The sequence below is a fragment of the Cyrtonyx montezumae genome, unplaced genomic scaffold (genome assembly GCF_038088225.1).
Source record: "Cyrtonyx montezumae isolate F1298 unplaced genomic scaffold, pur_monq_1.0 scaffold_14, whole genome shotgun sequence".
Lineage (NCBI taxonomy): Eukaryota > Metazoa > Chordata > Aves > Galliformes > Odontophoridae > Cyrtonyx > Cyrtonyx montezumae.
This window is the reverse complement of record NW_027071870.1, coordinates 9,633,504-9,654,619: the sequence shown is the minus strand read 5'-3', so window position 1 is coordinate 9,654,619 and position 21,116 is coordinate 9,633,504. Positions and strand designations below refer to the sequence as shown.

General features: G+C 35.8%; 1 protein-coding gene across 1 annotated transcript in view; it reads left to right on the top strand.

The window, feature by feature from the left end:
• Positions 1–21,116, top strand: part of ODAD2 (outer dynein arm docking complex subunit 2) — a 70,045-nt gene that overhangs the window by 15,266 nt on the left and 33,663 nt on the right. The window contains 7 exon segments of the mRNA XM_065731431.1: positions 7,669–7,815; positions 8,116–8,325; positions 8,498–8,734; positions 9,514–9,624; positions 10,130–10,284; positions 13,628–13,870; positions 19,131–19,245. Coding sequence (XP_065587503.1) covers positions 7,669–7,815; positions 8,116–8,325; positions 8,498–8,734; positions 9,514–9,624; positions 10,130–10,284; positions 13,628–13,870; positions 19,131–19,245 — 1,218 coding nt within the window.

Sequence of the window (21,116 nt, the reverse complement as noted above, 5' to 3'; positions counted from 1 at the left end):
GGCATTCAAAGCCTCATTTGGACAACCTGTTCTGGTGTCTCACCACCCTCACAGCAAAGAATTTCTTCCTGATATCCAGTCTAAATCTACCCTCTTCCAGTTTAAAACTGTTTTCCCTCACACTATTGCTACGTGCACTTAAAAAACCTCCCTCCTCCTTCTGGTTTATTTAATCTGATTATTTTCTGCATTTATTGGACACTATGGGCTTCACAGCTTTGACAGACAGTAAAGGGAAGTCACCAGACTGCCATGACCTTTCAAATATGGTGGATAGCAGCTTGGCAGCTTCATCCACCACTTCCCTTGGAACCTGTGGATGGATCTTGTTGGTCCCATGGACTTATGCACCTTCAGGTTCTTTAGATGGTCTTGAACCTGATCTTCACTTACAGCAGGCAAATCTACCTTGTACAAGTTCTTACCATTGCTTTCTGCAACTTGAGTGGTGTTACTAGTGCCCTTGCTGGAGACAGCTGAGGCAAAGAAGTCATTGCACACTTTAGCTTACTCTTCGTTCCTTGGACCAGATCTCTCCAGTTTCTTTCCAGAGAGGGCCTGCATCCTTCCTGACCTTCTTTTTATCACTGATATACCTGTAGAAATGTCTTCTTGTTCCCCTTTATGTCCATGGCTAGATTTAATTCTATTTTGGTTTTAGCTTTCTTAACCTGATCCCTGACCACTCAGGCTGCTTCATTGTAGTCCTCTCATGTAACCTGTTCCTGCTTCCACTCCCTATAGACTTTCTTTTTGAGCTTTTGACTTTTCTTTTTGTAAGTCCAGAAGCTCCTTGTTAATCCACAGGTGCCTCCTGGCATTCTTGTCTGCCTTCCTTTTTGTCAGGATGCACTGCTTTTGGGCTTGGACAATATAGTCCTTGAATACCAACCAGCTTTCTTGGGCCCCTTTCCTCCAAGGCTTTTCTCCCGTGTCACCCTGCCAAGTAGTCCCCTGACTGTGCACCCTCTTTTGGTGCTTTAAGGATTTTGAGCTCTTCCATTTTGTGGTCACTACAGCCAAGGCTGCCCTTGAGATTTACATTACTCACCAGCCCCTCACTGTGGGGATGAGGTCCAGCATAGTACCTTTTTCACATGGGTTGCTGTACTACTTGGAAGAGGAAGTTATCATCAACATAGTCCAGGACATTGCATGATGCTATTACAATGATTATATTAAGGGTGTTCCCTCCTCAAAATGATTCCTTTCTTGATCATAGAAATTTGTATGACCATTTCTAGAGGAATTTGTCAGATTTCTTGGCCACTGATGTGGGTAGGCAGAAAGCTTTGTATTTAAATTTCAGAAAGCATTGAACAAGATGACTGTCCTATTGCGTGTGACTTACAAATATGTAAGTCTCTGCTTTCCAGAGCAACATCTTATGAAAGTGAAGAGAGAGCAGAGCAGTAGCTGAGATTTGAAAGGTCATGGTACAAATGAGTGAGCAACCTTCTTCAGGTTTGGCACAAGGAAATGTGTGACCTGTTACTTTACACAAACAAGGTACTTTCATTAGAAATGCTGAGGTAAGTTGCTTGTTTGTGGACTGCATCTGGGTTTGTGACAGTGAAAGCTGAAGACAGTGTACTGCTGGTACCAAGACCAAGGAAGATGGTTTTTCTTATAGAGAATGGTGGAAGATAAAATCATGCAATGTATATATACTGAAAGGAGCTGTTATGTTAGGCAGAGGAAATTTTGGATAGTTGTTGAAGTTGAATTCTTTCATGCTGGGGTGTCACTGGAAGCCTGTGGTTTGAATTGGATGCTTTCTAAGACTTACTGCGTAGATATGGTTACTTCAAGATACTCTGACAGATAAAACTGGAGCCTGAACTTTGTTATGGCTACCTAAGGTACTACAGATGGTGTGTGGTAGCTAAAACCGAAGCCAGAGCTAAAACTCAGAACGACTTCAGTGTTTACACATTCTCATGAGTAATGACATTTTGCAATAACAGTAGTTTCTGATTGATATGTTAATCTGTGACTTAATCTAACAGATGTTGCAGCAATCAGATCTACAAATCATAATGGGATTGTGGGTTTGTTGCCCGTAATATCATCTTTTTACTTTTCTCTGTAAATTTGCCTAGGTTTGGAAAGAGTGGTCCTTTGTCTCTACAAGATTATCTAGATGCAACTAGGGAATGAATGCACTCCTAACGTGAAAATTTCAGAAATGGGCAGAAGACAACCTTGGGTTGTTATGACACTACATATGTTTGCACATGAGCTGCATTTGACTCTTTATAACTGAATCCAATTGCTAGGCACTAAAAAGGAAAGCTAACAAAATGGGTATATGTCTATGCGGAGTTCTCAAGAAGGAATCACATAGTTTAACAAAACCTTCTGGTTCACTCAGAAAATAATAATAGATTTATTCTTTTGTTTCGAAAGTCACTTTTTTTCAATTGTGACAATTTTGTCTCACTGTGCTTGGGTCCATACATGTATGTTGCTTCTGTCCCTGTGACATAGGAGCAAGGCAAAGGAATTGATCAGCATCTAAAATCATACAACTTCTATGTACTAGAACTTATAGTACAATATAAACACTTTGGATTGTGTGATTTTTGTGATGCCTGTTATTTTCCACTGGCTTTAGCTATACTACCCTTTATGGTTTATGCACTGCCAGGCTGTGGCCCAAGAACTCTAGAAGATTCAGGAAGTGGTGGAGGGAATTATTCCACAACTGAGTTATACTTGTCCATAACTCATCTCTAACAAGTTGCAGCTTGTATGTTTTATAAACTAAAATGAAAAATTGGAACTTATATTTAAACCAGAACAAAACTGAGTGTTTAGAGGTTCACTAGCACAGAAAAGTTGCCTTGCTGAAGCATATTGTGCATGCTATACTTCAGTACGTGGTCTTCCATTAAGCTTTATCAAAATTTATTTTAAATTTCCATCAATAAATTACAAAGCGAGTTGAGAGTCAAGCTCAGTATAAAATCAAAATGATGCAAAGATTTAAATTAGGGTTTATTTTATACCTTACAACTTCTTTTTACTTTCTTGTCTTGTAAGAGGAGCAGTTTGGACCGGGATTCTGCTTTAACCATGTTTTTGTTCTATGAATTCCTTTGTGGTTATATTTTATTTAATTGTTCCTTGTCTCTGGAAACTGCAGTGCGCTACAACTTCATTATAATATTATTTTTCCATGATGCACATACCTTTTTCTATGAATTGGGCAACAACACATTTGGAATCTGTTTAATTACAAACTTTTTAGTACTTTTATTATTTGAACTCCTATAATGTGTTTAGATTTCACTTGAATGTGGGGAACAGAGTTGCTGGGGGGAAGCACCTGGTGAGTAACAGACAAGTTCTGTCAAAGGACTCAAAGATCACTGGCATCTCGAGTTTGGGTGTAGTGCCTTTCTCATAAAACCATGTTGCCTTTAGTGTCTGCTGTGACAATTCTCAACAAGTATCAAGTATCTGCTATAAGAAGATCCATGTAAAACCCTCTTATTTCAGTCAAAGTGGTTCAATTGTGCCATACAGGATGTTGGAGGGTTCATACAAAAGTAAAGAACAATGCATCCCATAACTTGGACTGAACCAGATGAAAATGATTGGGTTAGGTATTCTGTAGATCTCCTGTACACCTCCTTTACAGTTGCAGCTCTGTGAACAGCTAGCATTTCTGACTGCTGGTAGGATATCTGCAACAAATTTCATGATCCACAGGTTACTCCAGAAGAAATTCTATATCTTTCTTCTTTAGTTTTACTGAACTGAGATCCCAGTTCTCAAATTTAAAGTTTTGTATTGATTAAGAAGGGTTTTACTTAGGATGAGATGTTGAAATCTTAATCTTGTGTACTTAATTATAATGTAATAATAGACAATTGAGATAATTATTTAAAAGAAAATGAAATATAAAAAATATATTTATCAAATTTCACACTTATAAAAGGAAGACATTTATTCCTGCGCGCTAACGAAAATGAAAAATTCTTTGTGTTAATTTTTATTTTAATTTTTGTGTGCTAATTTTATGCATCATTTTGACAAGTATTTTCTTTTCTATGATGGAGACTTCATGACTGCGAGAAACAATGTATTCAAAATACAGATATTCTGTACGTTATTCCCTTTTTAATACCTAGCATAAATCAGGCCTGATACTGTGTAACCTCACCATCTCTTATCCACAAACAGCATGGAGAACAAGACTGTCTTCTGTAGCTGTTCTTACTGTGTCTTTCTGCCACTGCTGTTGAGGAGAAATGAGAACTTGAGATCTTTGAGCAGTGTGTTGGGGGTATGCTTTTGCCAGGAGGAGTCGGAAGGTACTTGGGTAGTCCCGAAGCAAAGTCCAGTATTCTCTGAGATCCATAGGAAAAAATTCTGATGGCCTGATAGTTTTTAAATGAACAAAGATAGCATGCTAAGCAAGCAAGTCAAAAGGGGAGCTGGATGCAGACAAAAGTTCATGCATCTTTCATAAGCTTACATCTTGCTATGCAATCAGCATGGACTGACTGATGAATTCAGTCGTATCTGGGGAAATATCAGTGAATAAGGTTGTTTCTAATATTGAGATGACTACCAAGCACTGATCAACAATTTTTTTTTCTTAGAGCTCTGGGTGTGAATACTAAAGCAATCCTTGAAATTGGGAATGGCAAAGAATCTGGAATAACTGGACACAAGCTCTGAATTGCTTGGCAGGGTGTCTCCATTCAGTTCAAATGTATTTCATGATGCCCAGGTGTGAAGTTAAATCGATGGGCGCACAGAATTCAGAATATATGTACAACAGTGCGGGGCCGTCTTCAGAAAACCTTTTTAAGAATTAAAAGATAGCTCAGTAAATTTTGCATGACACTTTTGTTGCTTTCATCGTTCCTGAAATACCCTTTTAAGTTGAAGAAAGAATATAAAGACAGGCTCTGCACTGTGTCCTTTAATGGAGAAATTTGGGGAAGGCCTCATGCAGGTCTTTTCCTTATTTTCCCACCCTGTACAGAAAATGAGATTGTACATGCAGATACCAAATGTGTGTATGATTATCTAATACAGCTGCCTTATACTCTAGAAGTTTTAAGTAGATTAATCTTTGCATTATAGTATCATAATAGTGCTCAATTAAACACTTCAAAAATAAAAGCAAGAGAAACAGAAGCTTTGCTATGCGTTCTCTTTTAATTTTATATAGCTATATTTATAGCTCTTGAATTCTCAGTTGAGCTCTGAGTATCAGCAGAGAGACATTACATACATTTCACAAAAGATATTTTACTTATAGTCTAGCAGTGATAAAATTTTATTTTCATTCAACTTGTGAATATGTATGCTATATCAATGTATAAAAAGAGGCAGATTTTAAACTAGATGTGCTTAATATGAAGTCTTAATGATTATTGATCTGCCTGTAGAGTTTTTCTATCTAATGTACTAGATTTCAAATGGTATAGTAACATGATGAAGATTTTATGTCAACTAAGTGGAGAGGTAACTATTTCTATGTGTGTTAAAATTTCCAAGTATTACAAGACCTGCTGAAATGATAACTACAAGAAAAAAAAATTGGGTCATATTAAAAATCCAATGCCAACCACTATGCATGTAAGATAAGTGAAACATGAATCACTATATTATATACAAATGTAGTTTCCTTATTGGAAAAGCACTTCTTAAATGAAGAGACATCATAGGTTAGCAATGTAATTCAAAACAAAGTAAATCTCAGTCTAAGCTATATTAAAAGATCAGGAACTTCACAAAAGGATAACTATTAGCTCTTTTGAGCTACAGAATATCCTGTGTAGTTTTGCTATCATTTTATGGACTTTCACTAAAAAAGATCATTTAAACCTTGATACATGGACAAGGTAATATCTTTAGGAAAATATTTGAAAAATTCCTGCAGTATCTTATTCTGTAGGATGAACGTGTCTCCAGAATAGATCAAAGTATGTTCTTAAAGCTAATCCCAAGTTGCATTTTCTTCTGAAATCAAAATTGTAACAAAACTAAAAAACATCAAGAAAAAAATATTGTAGGGATATTTCTTCAGTACAATTTGTTATAGATGTTTAAATGTAAAGTTATTTTAACAATTTACTGTGGAATAATTCTGTGATATCTGTAGTTACAAGAAATTTAAGTAAAGATTAGCGATGGGGTGCCATCCACTTCATTGATTATCAAAAATGTTTTATCTGTTATAATTTATCCATCTGAAACATTATCAAGTATTTTTCTCACATTGATTTTAGAAGTAATTTCTCACTGGTGATTCTCTACTACCTTTTATGGTATCTGTTGAAGAGCATGTTAAAGTTATATACTTTATGTTATATTTGTCTAACTGTTTCTGTGTATGTTTTAGAGATATGCTGTGAAATTTCAATGTTTTTGCTAGATCTATCTGCTTCACTTCAGCAAACATTACTCATCTTTTATATATTCTACATTTCAAAATGTTGTGCACACATTAGCAAACGATTTTCCTCTGGAGAGTGTTGCCCTCAAGTCCTTGACAGTTTCAGATGTGCCATTTTAAGGAGATGGACTTGGTTGGCACACTTCAGATCTGGATGTGAGCCGAGGCCTCTTTGGAATTCAAAGACATTTGAGAAGTTGAGACAGTAGTTTTATTTTCTGTGTGCACTAAGCTGTAACTTTCTCATGAGCACCAGATGACATTGCCTGTGCACTCTAGCTTCTATTGCAGTAGCTCAACCATTCTAATTTCTATGCAGCTGGATTCATCTCTGATTTGATAAACACTCCGTCTGTATTAGAGGTTAAAAAGAATCCATTGTTATCATATGATTTAACTTTGTCTACTGTAGGATTTATTTTTTGATCTTTTTCTTAGCAATAGCTACTGAGACTGAGATAGACTCTATCTTCTGTTAAAAAAAAAAAATCCAGTCTTGAATGAAAAAAATTTTCCACTGGTGGAATGTTTAACATCACTCTAAGTAATTTATTCCAAAGGATAATTAACTGTGTAGTGAAGAACTTACACTTTACTCCTTATGTAAATTTGAATACCTTTAACAGACATGTGACACATCATGCTGACTTGCTAGATTACTCTCTGATTACATTCCTTTTCCTCACAGTTGTACTCTTTCGCTATGAATAAATCATACCTTAACCTACTTGTTAATAAACCATATAGTATGTCTATGTCTCTTTTCACACAACAGTTTTGCAAGTTTACAATAACTTCTACTTCTATTCACATGTAAGAACATGACCTTGAATTTAGATATGGAGACTGGTCTGGGGCAGATCATAAGTCAGTGTAGCTCAATATCCTGACATGCTAGTCTGGAATCTCATTTCTTCTGAACACCACTGCAAAGAATGTAGATAGCTTCTCTGAAAATGACTGTATCTTCACTGTGTGTGATTTTATTTATTGCTATCTACTTGTACTAGAACTCTCAATACTTGACTACCTAATTTACCAGTCCATTGTGAACAGGCTGGATTAGTCATTTGACATCTGTGATAAATAATTCCGTTTCTTATTATGTTTATATTATTTAACAATGTGTAATTTAAAAAAAAAATTGAACAAGTTTCTCTTTTAGAAGTAGTTTTACTCATACTGGTAGAAGAGATGGTTTCATATTTAGTACACTGTGTATGCATTCATTATTTTCTGTATTTTAGGGTGGTAATCCAACAGCTACTGTAATTGCTTTGTGTGCAATGAGAGATTTCAACCTTGCTCAAGAAACTTGCCAGCTGGCCATCAGAGATGTTGGATGTCTTGAAGTGTTAATTAATTTGCTGGATACAGAAGAAATCAAATGTCAGGTAAGCAGTTATGTTGAATACAGCGATAAATGTACCTTTTCTGTTAAGTGGTTTGTTTTTTTTCCCCGAATTTTCAAGCTTATATAGGATACAAAATAATGATTTTTTTTATTCATTTTATTCCTACATTTTCTCAGTTTCATGGACTTCTTTGAAAATCAAGGAATATGATTGTTTTCTATTTCTTTTTTTCTGATCTTATTTGAATGTTCAAGTGTTACATAACCCAGCATTGTAAATATTTTTTCAATTTATGAATTCATCAGTAACATTCATTGTCTATTGTATTTCATTATTTAGATTGGCTCATTAAAAATCCTGAAGGAAATTAGTCAAAATACATTGATGAGGCAGGCAATTGTGGATCTTGAAGGCTTACAGATCATGGTGAAAATACTGGACTCTCCGGATACAGATCTAAAATGTTTGGCTGCTGAAACAATTGCTAATGTTGCTAGATTTAACCAAGCACGAAGGACAGTAAGGCATTATGGAGGAATCAAGAGACTGGTAAGCAGACATTAAAACTAGTACCTTTCCCATATGCATAGGTGTTGTGGGTTTTTTTTTAAGTTGTGAATTGTTGTTTATGTAGTTCTTAGAATAGTAGCTGCCATCACTGAAAAGCAGCATAGTATCAAACATACTAGTAGTAAATGAAAAATATGTATGTTTTTGTTAGGTTGGGCTACTGGATTGTGTGTCAGTGAGATCAACTGGTCTTACAACATATCAAGCAAAAGATACTGAAAGAGCACGCTGTGGGGCTTTAGCACTCAGGAGCTGCAGCAAAAGTACCAAAAATAAGGAAGCAATCCGTAAAGCTGGTGGCATTCCATTATTAGCTAAATGGCTTAGAAGTTCACACGTAGACATCCTAACTCCAGTTGTAGGGATACTACAAGAATGTGCCTCAGAGGTGAGTAAAGCATATGTGTATATACATATATGTGCATATATGTGTGTGTATATATATTATATATATGCTATTTCTAATCACTAAAACAACAGTATTAAAAGGAAGCATTATGCTTTACTATCATTTAGAAATGAACTTTCTCCAGGACAGTTACCATGGTATTTATCCCATCAGGAAGTTTATGCTTTAGGTACAGATGCTCTGTACAGAGTGTTTTTGAGAAGGTGGGGCATCCACACCTTCTCTGGGCAGTCTGTTCCAGTGCCTTGCTACCCTGAGTAAAAAAATTCCTTCCTAATATCTAACCTGAATCTTCGCTCTTTTTGTTAAAAACAGTTCCCTTTTGTCCCATTGCTATCATTCTGTGTAAGAAGTCAGTATCCATCTTGCTTGTAAGTTCCTTTTAAATACTGAATAGATCTGTTGTTCTTGCTAATGGCTGTAGATGAAATGAAATGGGTATTGGCGGTCCAGTTCTGAAGAATTTTTCTCTTCCCTGGCTCTGAGCAGGACACCTTTCAGAACTTTCTGCATTCTGGTTGAGCCAGCTGGCTAAAAAGGAGGCATTGCAGCTCCTGGTTTTATTGGGGATTTGAAGATCACAGCCCTACAGTGAATTTATGTATTTGTTTAACTTTGAGAACATCAATAGTATATTTGAGGCACTACAGTTGACTTGAGCTTTAAATAGAATATACAGCTTTGCTCATGATTCTGACTACATTGACTATTGTCACTGTTAAAATACAGGGTTTAAAATGTGCTGTTTATATTTTTAGCCGAGTTACAGACTTGCAATAAGAACAGAAGGAATGATTGAAAATCTTGTGAAAAATCTGAGTAGTAAAGACGAGGAGCTTCAAATGCTTTGTGCTAGTGCCATATTCAAGGTAATTGTACAATCTAAATCAACAGTTAGGAGCCATGATTTGCACTTTGTTTTCATATATAATCGATACTTATCTTTAATACTCCTCAGTTTTACTGTTTCCCTAAAGTGTGATAAATTATTTTGCAGAGATTTTTATGTTCTTTGGCTAATTTTTGATGGTGTTTTACCTGCGTATTTGATATTGCAGTTGCTTTTTTGTTCCTCTTGTGTGTAATACCTAAATTCCACTGTTAACCAATGGGGAGAAGCAGTGGTAGAAGCTACATTTTTTGATGTTTATTTGCAAGTGGCATCAACAGTGTGACATTAGAAGCACTGCTACGTATGCAGTAAGCCTTTACTCTCTGATATCTCTTAGGGAGATGCTAGCATATTGAAATAATTTAATAACATATTTGGATATTCTTCTGTATTAGTTTTGACCAGTTATGATATAATGCACCTAACTTTTGTAGGTAGTTCTACACAATTTGCAAAATATATGCTTTTTTTTTTTTGTATAGTGTGCAGAAGATAAGGAGACACGTGACCTGGTAAGACAGTATGGAGGTCTACAACCACTGTCTGTTCTACTTGGTAACTGTGAAAATAAAAGACTTCTAGAAGCTGTGACTGGAGCAATCTGGAAATGTGCAATCAGTGAAGAAAACGTGTCAAAGTAACTGTTTAGTTTCACAATTTTTTTTATTGCATTATAATGTTTTTATATTATGGGCTTTTATTTTTTTACAAAAATATTGTCATGATTCCACAACACCATGTTTTGTATTTAGTGAGGCTTTCCACTTAGTACCAAAAAAAATTTCTATGTGACCTCATCAGAGTGCCCTGGAAACTGTTAATCTCCAAAAATCTTAACAGTGAATGTGGAGAATTGTTGGCTCTGAAGACTATAGAACACTGAATCAGGAGCTGTACTAAAACAGAAAGCATTTTACATGTGAGTATATCTGAGATCCCCAATCTTCTCTGTCTTACAAACTGGGGTTATGGCTACCTGGTGGAGAGTAGCCAGTACATTTAGTTTTAACATATAAGGTTGAGAGAGAATATACATTATCTCATTCCGAGGTAGATATTAGGTCCACTTGTTTTAGAATTATGTTGGAATCTAGAATAATTAGTCTAGGATCATCTCTCCTTAACTGCAAAAGAAGCTCAGGAAAGCAACTTAATCTGGATGCTCACTTTCTAAAGGATCGTTAGGAGCCCTAGCATAGGTACATATATTCTCCCAGTATTAGGGCCCAGAATGACTATCTAAGAATTTGGCATCAGGAGCTATTGCTCTCTCTTATGATGACTTCAATCTCAGTTTAATGACTGAGAATATTTAGCCTTTCTCATCTTTAATTAATTCATCAGATTAATGCACATTACTTTAGTAAAATGCCTGCTCCTCTAAGTATGTACTAGGCTTCCTGCTGAAATTACACTGCTCTGTACAGAGGAATGCAAGATTGATGGACTGGGAGGTGAAATCAGTAAGATGTAACGTCTTCCTGCAGCCCTAATTTTAGTGTACTCTGCTGGACACGCAGATACAATGGCTAACTGCTGGTTAAAAATCTGAATTCCAGTAATCTTAGTTGTAAGTCTGGCTTTTTTTATTGTTCTATATGAATTACCAAACTTGTTATACAGAGCTGTGGCCTTTACGTACTCTTCTGTCCTACTTTTTTGCATTCCTCATTTTACAGTAACCTGGCTTTTTAGAAAGGTGTATCCTCTTTTTTTATGTGAGCTTTGGGTATCTGCACATAGATTCTAGATCAGTGATGACATAAACTGATTGTCTCCATCCATACTAAGATAAGTAGGACTCTACCTTGGGTTCCATCACTAAATTATGATTATACATACTTGAACAGTTTGACCTGTGCCAGGAAGCAGTCTACCAGGCAATCCTCAGACACTGCCAGCACAGGCAATAGATTTCTTTTCTCTATTAAGCAAAAGGAATGAGGCCATCCTGAATTGCAAGAGTGAAAGATTTTAGTCACAGAGATGTTATGTTGTGCTTCTTGTCCTGAGGGCTACAGAATGAGCCTTTTCCTGCTAAATAAGTAATTAGTGTAGCTATAGCCACTAGTTCTGTGCAAATGCAAACAGCCTTTTTTCTGGGCTGCTCACATATCTTCACAAGGGCATGAAGCTCTGTGAAGGTTGCTAGTCAGGCACTGCTCCAGGCTTGTGCTGAATTTATGTATTATGTACTGCTGAGTCTGAAGCAGTAAATCCTATCCAAAGTCAGGATGGGAGTACACTGCAGAACAGTGAGGGAGGATAATGTGAAAACATAGAAGTAGGTCTGGAGGGATGAGCTTGAGTTTGGCACGAAGCTAGAACTAGCAAACCTGACTGGTTCCTGCAGGGCCACTTAATTATCTTCAGACAACTCCTCAGTACTTCCTCTACATGAAATAAATTGCTGAGAAGTTGTGCTAGCTCAGCAATGAACTGATACAGGTGCCTGGGCCTGACTAGCTCAGATTCGATACTGCGCAAGCAGCCGTACTGCTTCTGGACACAAGATGGCCCGAGCCAGCAACTCTGTCAGTCTGTAGCCTGCCCATCACAGAGCCAACTGTGTTGTTCTACTATGAAGCAGTTAGTCTGCAACACAAAGTAGCCAGATAAGTAAATAATGTATTTTTCACTTTGTTGCTCTTTTGTCATGCTATGGATGCCTTCTCTTGAAAAAAGAAAAATGAGACATTTCCAAGTTAAATTGGAAAAAAATACAGATTTTTCTTTAAGCAAAAGTATACCAAAAGGAAGCAAATAATGAAAAACGAGTTTTTCATTTCTCAGTTACGTTAATTGTTATACTGAAACCAGCTTGGAAAAATTAACTTGTATTTTAACTGTTGTATTTTTGAGATTCTGATGGCATACATATAAATTAAGAAAATGCACATATTAGGCCTGAGTGAGATACAGAACTGGTGAGACTAACATTTATTGGGAAGTAAGGGTGTTCCTTTGGCTCCCAAGAAGTGTAAGGGATATTCCTGCTCTAGTTCTTGTTAATATGGCAGGAAAAAAAAACCCGTAAATTAGGATGCCACTTTATTCCCAGTCTTTCAGTGTGTTTCAAGATAGTTCTAGATATTGCATCTACATGCATCGGAGAATGTAGAGAGGAAAAGGACCTGGGGGTGTTGGTTGATGCTCGGCTTAACTTGAGCCGGCAGTGTGCCCAGGTGGCCAAGAAGGCCAACAGCATCCTGGCCTGTATTAGAAATAGTGTAGCCAGCAGGAGCAGGGAGGTGATCATCCCCCTGTACTCAGCTCTGGTACGGCTGCACCTCGAGTACTGTGTTCAGTTTTGGGCCTCTCACTACAAGAAGGACATTGAGGCCCTGGTTCAGAGAAGGGCAACAAAACTGGTGAGGGGTCTGGAGCACAAGTCTTATGAGGAGCGGCTGAGGGAGCTGGGATTGTTTAGTCTGGAGAAGAGGAGGCTCAGAGGAGACCCTATTGCACTCTCCCACTTCGTGAAGGGGGGTTGTGGTGAGGAGGGGGTGGGCCTCTTCTCCCTGATAAATAATGACAGGATGAGAGGGAATGGCCACAAGTTGTGCCGGGGAAGATTTAGATTAGACCTGAGGAAACATTTTTTCTCTGAAAGAGTGGTCAGGCACTGGAATGGCCTGCCTAGGGAGGTGGTTGAGGCACCATCCCTAGCGCTGTTCAAGAAGCATTAATGATGATGATAGGAGGATGGTTGGACTAGATGATCTTATAGGTCCTTTCCAACCTAATGAACCTATGTTAAGTTTGATACAGCCCTCAAATGACTGTAGATTCCTAGGAAGTTAACTTAAAGAAATATATTTAAAAAAAAAAGTGAAATAAGAAGTGATGCTGTCTGTCACACTTCCAAGAACTGATTTGAGTGTTTTACCTGTACTGTGATTTGTTCAAGGTAACTTAGCATTACCTTACAATTGTAACAGTCTGAAAATAACAACTTTGTTTTTATTGCTGTTGTTTAGATTTCATGAATACAAAGTCACAGAAGCTTTGGTGGAACTGCTCTCTGATCAACCTGAAGAAGTTCTTGTAAACATCATTGGAGCACTGGGGGAATGTTGCCAAGTACCAGTAAATCGATCTATTATCCGTAAATGTGGCGGAATACCACCCCTAGTGAAGTTACTTACTGGAACTAATCAGGCATTACTTGTCAATGTCACGAAAGCAGTGGGATCTTGTGCAACTGAACCTGAAAATATGATGTAAGCTATTCATATTTTAAATATTGAAAAGAAAATATTTCTGGCAGAAACTTTGATAATATTTTTGGGTGAACATTAAAGGTTCTAATGTGGTGATAGATAAAGTTTGTTACAAAATATTAAAATATATGTATCTGAATAATCAGACATCACAGAACCAATGAGGTTGTAAGGGGTCTATTCTGATCATCTACTTCAACCCTCCTCCTCAAGCACAGTCAGCTAGAGCAGGTTGCCCAGGACCACATCCAATCCAGGTGATGAATATCCTCAAGGATAGAGAATCAGCAGCTTCTCTGGACAAGCTGCTCCAGTTTTTGAACTTCCTTACTGCAAAATATGTATCTATATATTTTATGTTTAAATGGAATTTTATGGCATTGCAATCACAGAATACTTAATTCATGTTTGAAAAGATATTTATAGTTTGTGGAATTTTAACCTGGAGAGCTGATGGACTATCTACTAGACTACTGTTCTCATATAATAAATGTTTTCCTAAATTAAAGAAAGCCATTCCAAAAGAAAGGTGTGCATTTACTGTCAAAAAAAAATCATTTGGAATTTTTTGTGGCAGAATATTTTTTTTTATTTTGTAAGTTTTGTTCATCATTACTTTTAAGAACTAATACTTTCTTTGGACACTCTTTTTCCCCTCTTACAAGTTCAAAGAAAAAGACTGCCTTTTTATGGAGAGAGTTGCTACTCTCTTTGGTTTTGTTATGTAGATTTGTACAGCTTACAAAGATTCTGGATCTTTATGATTAAGCATTCCAGTTAAAAACTGAGGCAGGCACTTAGTGTGTTTACTGCTCCCTGGCAGGATAATTACCTCAATATTCTCAGTATATTTCCCTCCTTACACATATGGAAGATCAGAAAGAGAGTTTTAGTAAGCTCCTCCTGTTCTGATTTGCATAATTCACTTGATATTCATATAGCAGTACAGGGAATTCTTTTCCTGAATAGGGTTTTTGTTTTCATGCTTTGGCTGTCACCCAGTGGCAAAAGGCTAGATGGTACACAACTGTAAATATGGGTTGTGTGAACAGTTAACCGTGTAACATAAAAGTGCGTGTAAATGAAAATATCTTCACTACGTATCTCAGATGAAGAATACTACACTTTTAACTTTACAGGAGTGTGCTAACAGTGTATATCAACTGAGAAATTCAAAAGACAATGAATATAAACTGATATTATGAAATATCAGACTTGGGACTATCACTTGCATTATCCAGTATGGATAGCTTCACACTGGAATGTGGTCAGTAGAAGCACCAAAAATAACACAAGTTGCTGCTAAAATTGTGACAAAACAAAGTCCAGCTTGTTTTTCAGGAAAAGAGAGTGCAGGTTGTTTAGGAGGAAATTTCAAAGTTTGCTGAGAGTTGGTGAAGGATTCAGATGTTGAATTCAGTTCATACGAAAAAATTCTCTACTGTGAAGGTTCTCAACACTTGAAACCTTTTGTTGTTTGTTTTTTAAATATTTCATAGCTTTAATGAATAGGGAAGATCTTAGTCCAGGAGCAAACTATACTTATAGTTACACAGAAATTGCTTGTATGAGTGAGACTGTAATGTTTGCTAGAAGTATTGTGCTAGCGGAAGTTCAGACTTGTAGCACTAGAAAATATGTTATCTTTATCATAAATACAATTCAACCAGGTGAGGACAGCTTTGATCCTGAGCCGGAAAAATGTTTAAACGGTGCTTAGTTAGGTCTGTACAACTACTCACATTTAAATAATTTCTGTGTTTTTTGCTCTGCCTCTAGCAGAGTTAAGGTATGCAATTTCTTCCTTCTAGAAAGAGAGGCTGTCTATTCCTTGTTCCTTCTCCCTAGTCTACTATAGAAGGAGTTGAAGATGTAGCTTTTAATACAGACTACTTCTCTCTTTTTTGAGAAGAGTAAGTGACCAAATACAAGGAGTTTACCTAATCTGTAATGCCACCTTGTTCCAATTAGAGAACTGTGGACAAAGACTTTTGTTTCTGGGATTTTTTTTTAACATCAAGAGACATTGACATGTTTCTGTTCATTTTGTAAGTTAGTGATATGAATTCCAGAATTTGAACACTACATGGTCGTTCAAGTTCCAAGAATTTGATGTGATGTTTGTGATGCTACATCCTTGAAGGGTATAATGGACCACAAATTAAGGGTATTTATTTTGATAGTTCACGTGCAGTAACATCCACAAGTTTCTACTAAAAATTAAAAAAAAGTACCGCTATGGCTTTATGCTATGTATCAGTTTTCCTGTCTTCAAGTTCTCATTTTAAAAAATACAGGTAAATATATATCATTCTGGTAAACACTATCTTAGCCAAATGATGGAGCTTGACTCACTGGTACATAATAAGATGTATTAAAGCACTTGGTTGCAAATAGTGAAAGTTTTAAGAAACTTGCTAAATTGTGGTTTCAGAAAAGACAAGATTACATTCTACTAGAATGTAACTATGTAATCTTACCAGTAAGCACGATACAGTCAGTATAACTTTATTTACATTTGTGTCTGTGATCTATATTGGCAGATGATAAAACTGGAGTTGTCAAAGATCTGGCAAATAATACTGTAACAAAAAAAAATGACAAACAGATGTCTAGGTTGTGTGTGTGTATATGAGTATTCAAAGCAATTCATGTTGACACTTTTACTGGAAACATTCAGTATTAAATCTGAGTTCTAAAGAGAAGGACTATATCAGATCAGCAGCTTTTGCTAGTTTCAGATATTTCATAAAGCAACGTAAATTCAAAGAACTGTGACCCAGTTTTTTGCACAGATATATCATGATGTTCAGTGATGCTATATATTTTAAAAGAATGGCATTAATTGCATCGTTATTTGCCCCTAAGATGTACTCTATAGTTACTATACATAAACTGTTCTGTGTGGAAGCTCGGAAAGCATTTTATTTACATGCCCTGTAATTAATCTGGAAAAGTGATGTTGGAGACATTTTGTAGCAGCCATATCCCTTTATCTTTGCTGCCTGGTCCAGAGTGTATGACACGGGCACCTCCTCACTCCATTTGCTTTCACTTATCAATACGAACTTACCAGATTTTTTGAGGAGCAGAATAATTTTCATCTTATTCTAAATTGTGTTATTTATCAAATAATAATAGTCTATGAGAAGGAGTCATAATTTTGGGTCTGAAGAGATCCAAACCTATTCTGAGAAGCTTTGGTCATGTTAAGAGGTACAGCCGTGGTATTTCAGAATCAGGGCTCCTGATTTTGAGCTCTGCGTGTTCATGAGTTGTTACTTTAGTGAAGAAACAGAAAGCAACTACTTATAATGGTAACGTAGATGTTTCCACTTTAACTATTCTATCGGGTCTAATACAACTGATCTTTCTGGTCTTCAACTAAAAGCAAAAAGTTTCTTCACAAATGGAACCATGGAGTGAAGATAGCTCACCTTGAAAACCTGGAGAAAAGACAAGAAAACTGAAAAGTGAATTTTATATTGAGAAGGTGGCTTTGGAAAGAAAAGATAAATCAGCTCTGAGGTTCTTAAACACTGTTGAAAAACCTGAATTCAGTCTTTGACTTCCATTGCTTTACTTTATATCCTGATTGGAGTTGGGTCATTCATACTTAGCTTCTCTTGGGAAGAAGTATCTTGTTGGAAAATGGTCAATACTCTGCTTGACTTATGGAGAAAGGTTTCTGGATCTTTTTTCATTAATTCAATATGGGGAAAAATTATTTGTATTTTCTGAAAATTACAGGAAAGCATTCTTTAAAATGTCTTGTAAGTGCAGGGATTTGTTGTGGCTTAAAATACTGTTTTGATGTTCTCACTGAAGTCGTCCTTACTCTGTGAACATGTATGTGTTATTGTATGGTGTGTGATCATGTTATTCTAATTTGTTGTGTTATTGTTTCTGAATCTTTGGTTTAAATAGTTATATACAATTTATTTGGGCCTGGTATATAAAACAAACTGGATTGAAATTAGAAGGTCTTAATTAATGGTTAATCGGCTTAACCAATCTTAACCAAGCAAAGTTATTGTTTTGAAATCAAACCTTTTTAACCAGCTTGCACAAAAAGGTTTCAAATAAAGTCCCTGGATATTGTAGAAAGAGTTTGTATCCTTAACTATTTTTTTCTTTCAAATGATGGTAGGATTGTGTGCATGAATAGTTTTATAATTAGTTTTGAAATTTCTTGACAAATGTATTTATAGCAAATGCAACTTAAATATTTTATGTGATGTTTTTTGGAAGTAAGCTGTATTTTATTTCTCTTTTTTTGTATTTACTATTAAAGATGTAGGCTTCCATGTATACAGCAGAATTTTTAATTTTTAAGTTAAAAAAAATCAAAGTATACTTTTCTTTATCTTCAGTTCATCTATTTTGAATTTAATATATCTTTCTGAAATCAGCAAGTTTGCAATGGCTACAAAGTTTTGTTTGACCTTCATTTCCTTTTAAGGTATTCTCTGGACCCTATGATCCCCAAGCCTGATTAATGTGTAAACATTACACAGATGGCATAGAAATTATTCTGATGATAATTCAGTTTTCAGCTAGTTGTGAAGATAATTTGATTACAGTGTGTTTAAGTAATTATAACACAGTGTTCTGTGTTAGTCTTGTTGGTGAAGAATACCTGGGAAATAAGTTACACGTTACTTGCAACCCACAAAGGATGTAGTGTGGTGTGACCATTTTAACTTCTAGTTCTAGATTAGTAACATAGAACTTTGAAATACTTTGTAAAGTAGATACACTAAGCATAGGCTGAATAAAAAGTTAAGTACATAGTTTGGGGCATAGATATTGGTTTGGGAAAGTGTTTGTTACCATGTGAAAGAAGCCAGTATGCTTGAATTCAGATTTTACTTTGCATGCAGATCATTAAGAAGTCACATGCTTGTTTTTAGTTTTATGTGAGTTCTGATAATAATGCAGTTCCCTTATCTTCTGTAAGCATTTTACATCACAGTACTGAGAAAAAGGTAAACAAGATGCATGGGATTTAGAAAATATCTTCTATCTTTACATAGTTTATTCACACATCTGCAGTAGCAAGAAATGCCTACTGTATAGGTTAATGGCAATCAACTGACAATAAAACACAAGCACTGATGTAAAGCAAAATACTATGCTAAGGAAAACCATACCAATACTTTTCAAAGCAATTTTCCAAACAAACCAACATAATTTAAGATTGAACATTGTGTACTTCATAATTAAATACCTCTTTTTTTCTGTTCTGTTTCTGCAATAGGATAATTGACCGCTTAGATGGAGTTCGTTTGTTATGGTCATTGCTGAAAAATCCTAATCCAGACGTTCAAGCAAATGCAGCTTGGGCTATTTGTCCTTGCATTGAAAATACCAAGGTGAGAAAGTAATTGTCTTGTTACATATGTACTCACATATAATTGTTATATTTGGATAGATGGCTTCTAGCAATACTTTGCTGCTTGCAACTTACACTCCATTTAATGCAGTGAAAATAATGAAATAATTGATTAAATAATTATTTAAAAATACAGCAAAAGTCATCTATCTAGCACTTACTTTGCACTAGATTGATGCAGTTGGTTTTGCATTAAGAGCACTTACTGTATTTGGAAAATGTATTTTAGTAACTTATCAGATTCCAAACTTATTTTCCGCAAATAAAGTATGCTAAAAAGTCAAATCTGATAATGCTGGAAACAGAAAACTTTTGCTCATGATCTGTAAATAGTGCAGGTAGTTGTAGCTGTTCACCACTATGAGGTACTTCAGCTGTGTTCTCAAGAGACTGCCTTTTGGTTTCAGAGCATATTTCAGACTCGCTGCCAATGTAATCCTTAGATTTTCTGTTTGGGCTGCCAACAAAAAGTGCCAGTTGTGAATAGCGGTTGTTGTGCAGGTCAGTTGTGTGCAGAAGACTGAGCTATTCATTTATTTGGTGTTGGTTCCCACACAGAGATAAAATGGTGTGTGTAATCTGTAACTCATTTTTGATGAATTGGTAAAATAAATGCAGAAGATTTTGTTTCTCATTAGTGTTTTATGGAATACTAACCTTAACTTTTATACAGCAATATCTTCGATTTCTAATTTAGTTATATATTCAATATAACATTTTTTTTCATTTTCTCTCTACTATACCACACGTACATATGCTTACATATATAATTTGCAATGTGACTGTTAAGAATGAAAGTTCACTCCAAGCAGTAGATATCTTTAGCATCCTCTGCAGGCAGTGTTTCCTGTTTGGAATTGAGCCTGTGTGGTTGCTATTTACTTAGCTATACCTTCCTCTGTCTACCTATATAGGTGAAGGCATTTCTAGAACATTTGCTTGTGATTTTTATAACCTAAGCAGTTTCTATTTCTTTGATTTCTGCAATGATATCTTAACTGCCATTTCTCAAACATCCTTGTTATTCTGAATTATCTTTTTTTGTTTGTTTTGTTTTTATAACATATGTTCTAGTATAAGGGTTTTATATTACTTAATGGTGGGGTGTATGCATGTCTCTTCTGTCAAGGTATGGCTATACCTGCCTCTTTCTTGAACAACATCTCTAACTAAATGTTAAGGTACTGCTTTATCTCATTACAGAGGTAATACTCATTAAAACTTCATGACCTTGAGTGTCAGAGTGAAACTGTGCATCCCTAGAGCTTCCACTAAAAATGCTTTTTCAGAAACTAGAGAGATAAGGGTATAGCAACTGAAATTATAGACAACATGGACTGTTTTTCTACTTTTTTTCTCTTGGTATTTGATGAGTGTAAGCTATGTGCATCTTTAGTGTATCCACTCTCCTTTCATCTCTTTTGGCTGCCTGCCCTAATGCTAATCTGTGACCTCACAAAGAGTTCTCTGTGTGAGACTGAGGCACAGTGGAACACTGAAACAAACCTTCCAATAATACCCTTTCCTTTGACTCTAAATGGAAAGAAATATGTATAAAATGACAATTATAGCTAAATTGTGGGGATACAGTGACTGATTCTATTAAAAAAATAAATATCCACAGCTAATACTTAACAATATACATGATCTTCCTAAAACTTGTTTGTTTTATGCAGTGCTTGATTCAAAGGTAAAACGGAACTTGTTAACAGTATCAGAAACAAATTTTATAACAAGCGATGCAGTAAAGCATCCACTTTCCTGAACAGCCATTTTTTGTATATACAACATAGAGTTTATTTGCTATGATATTTATATATCATAGAACCACATGCCTTTTATTGTTGTAAT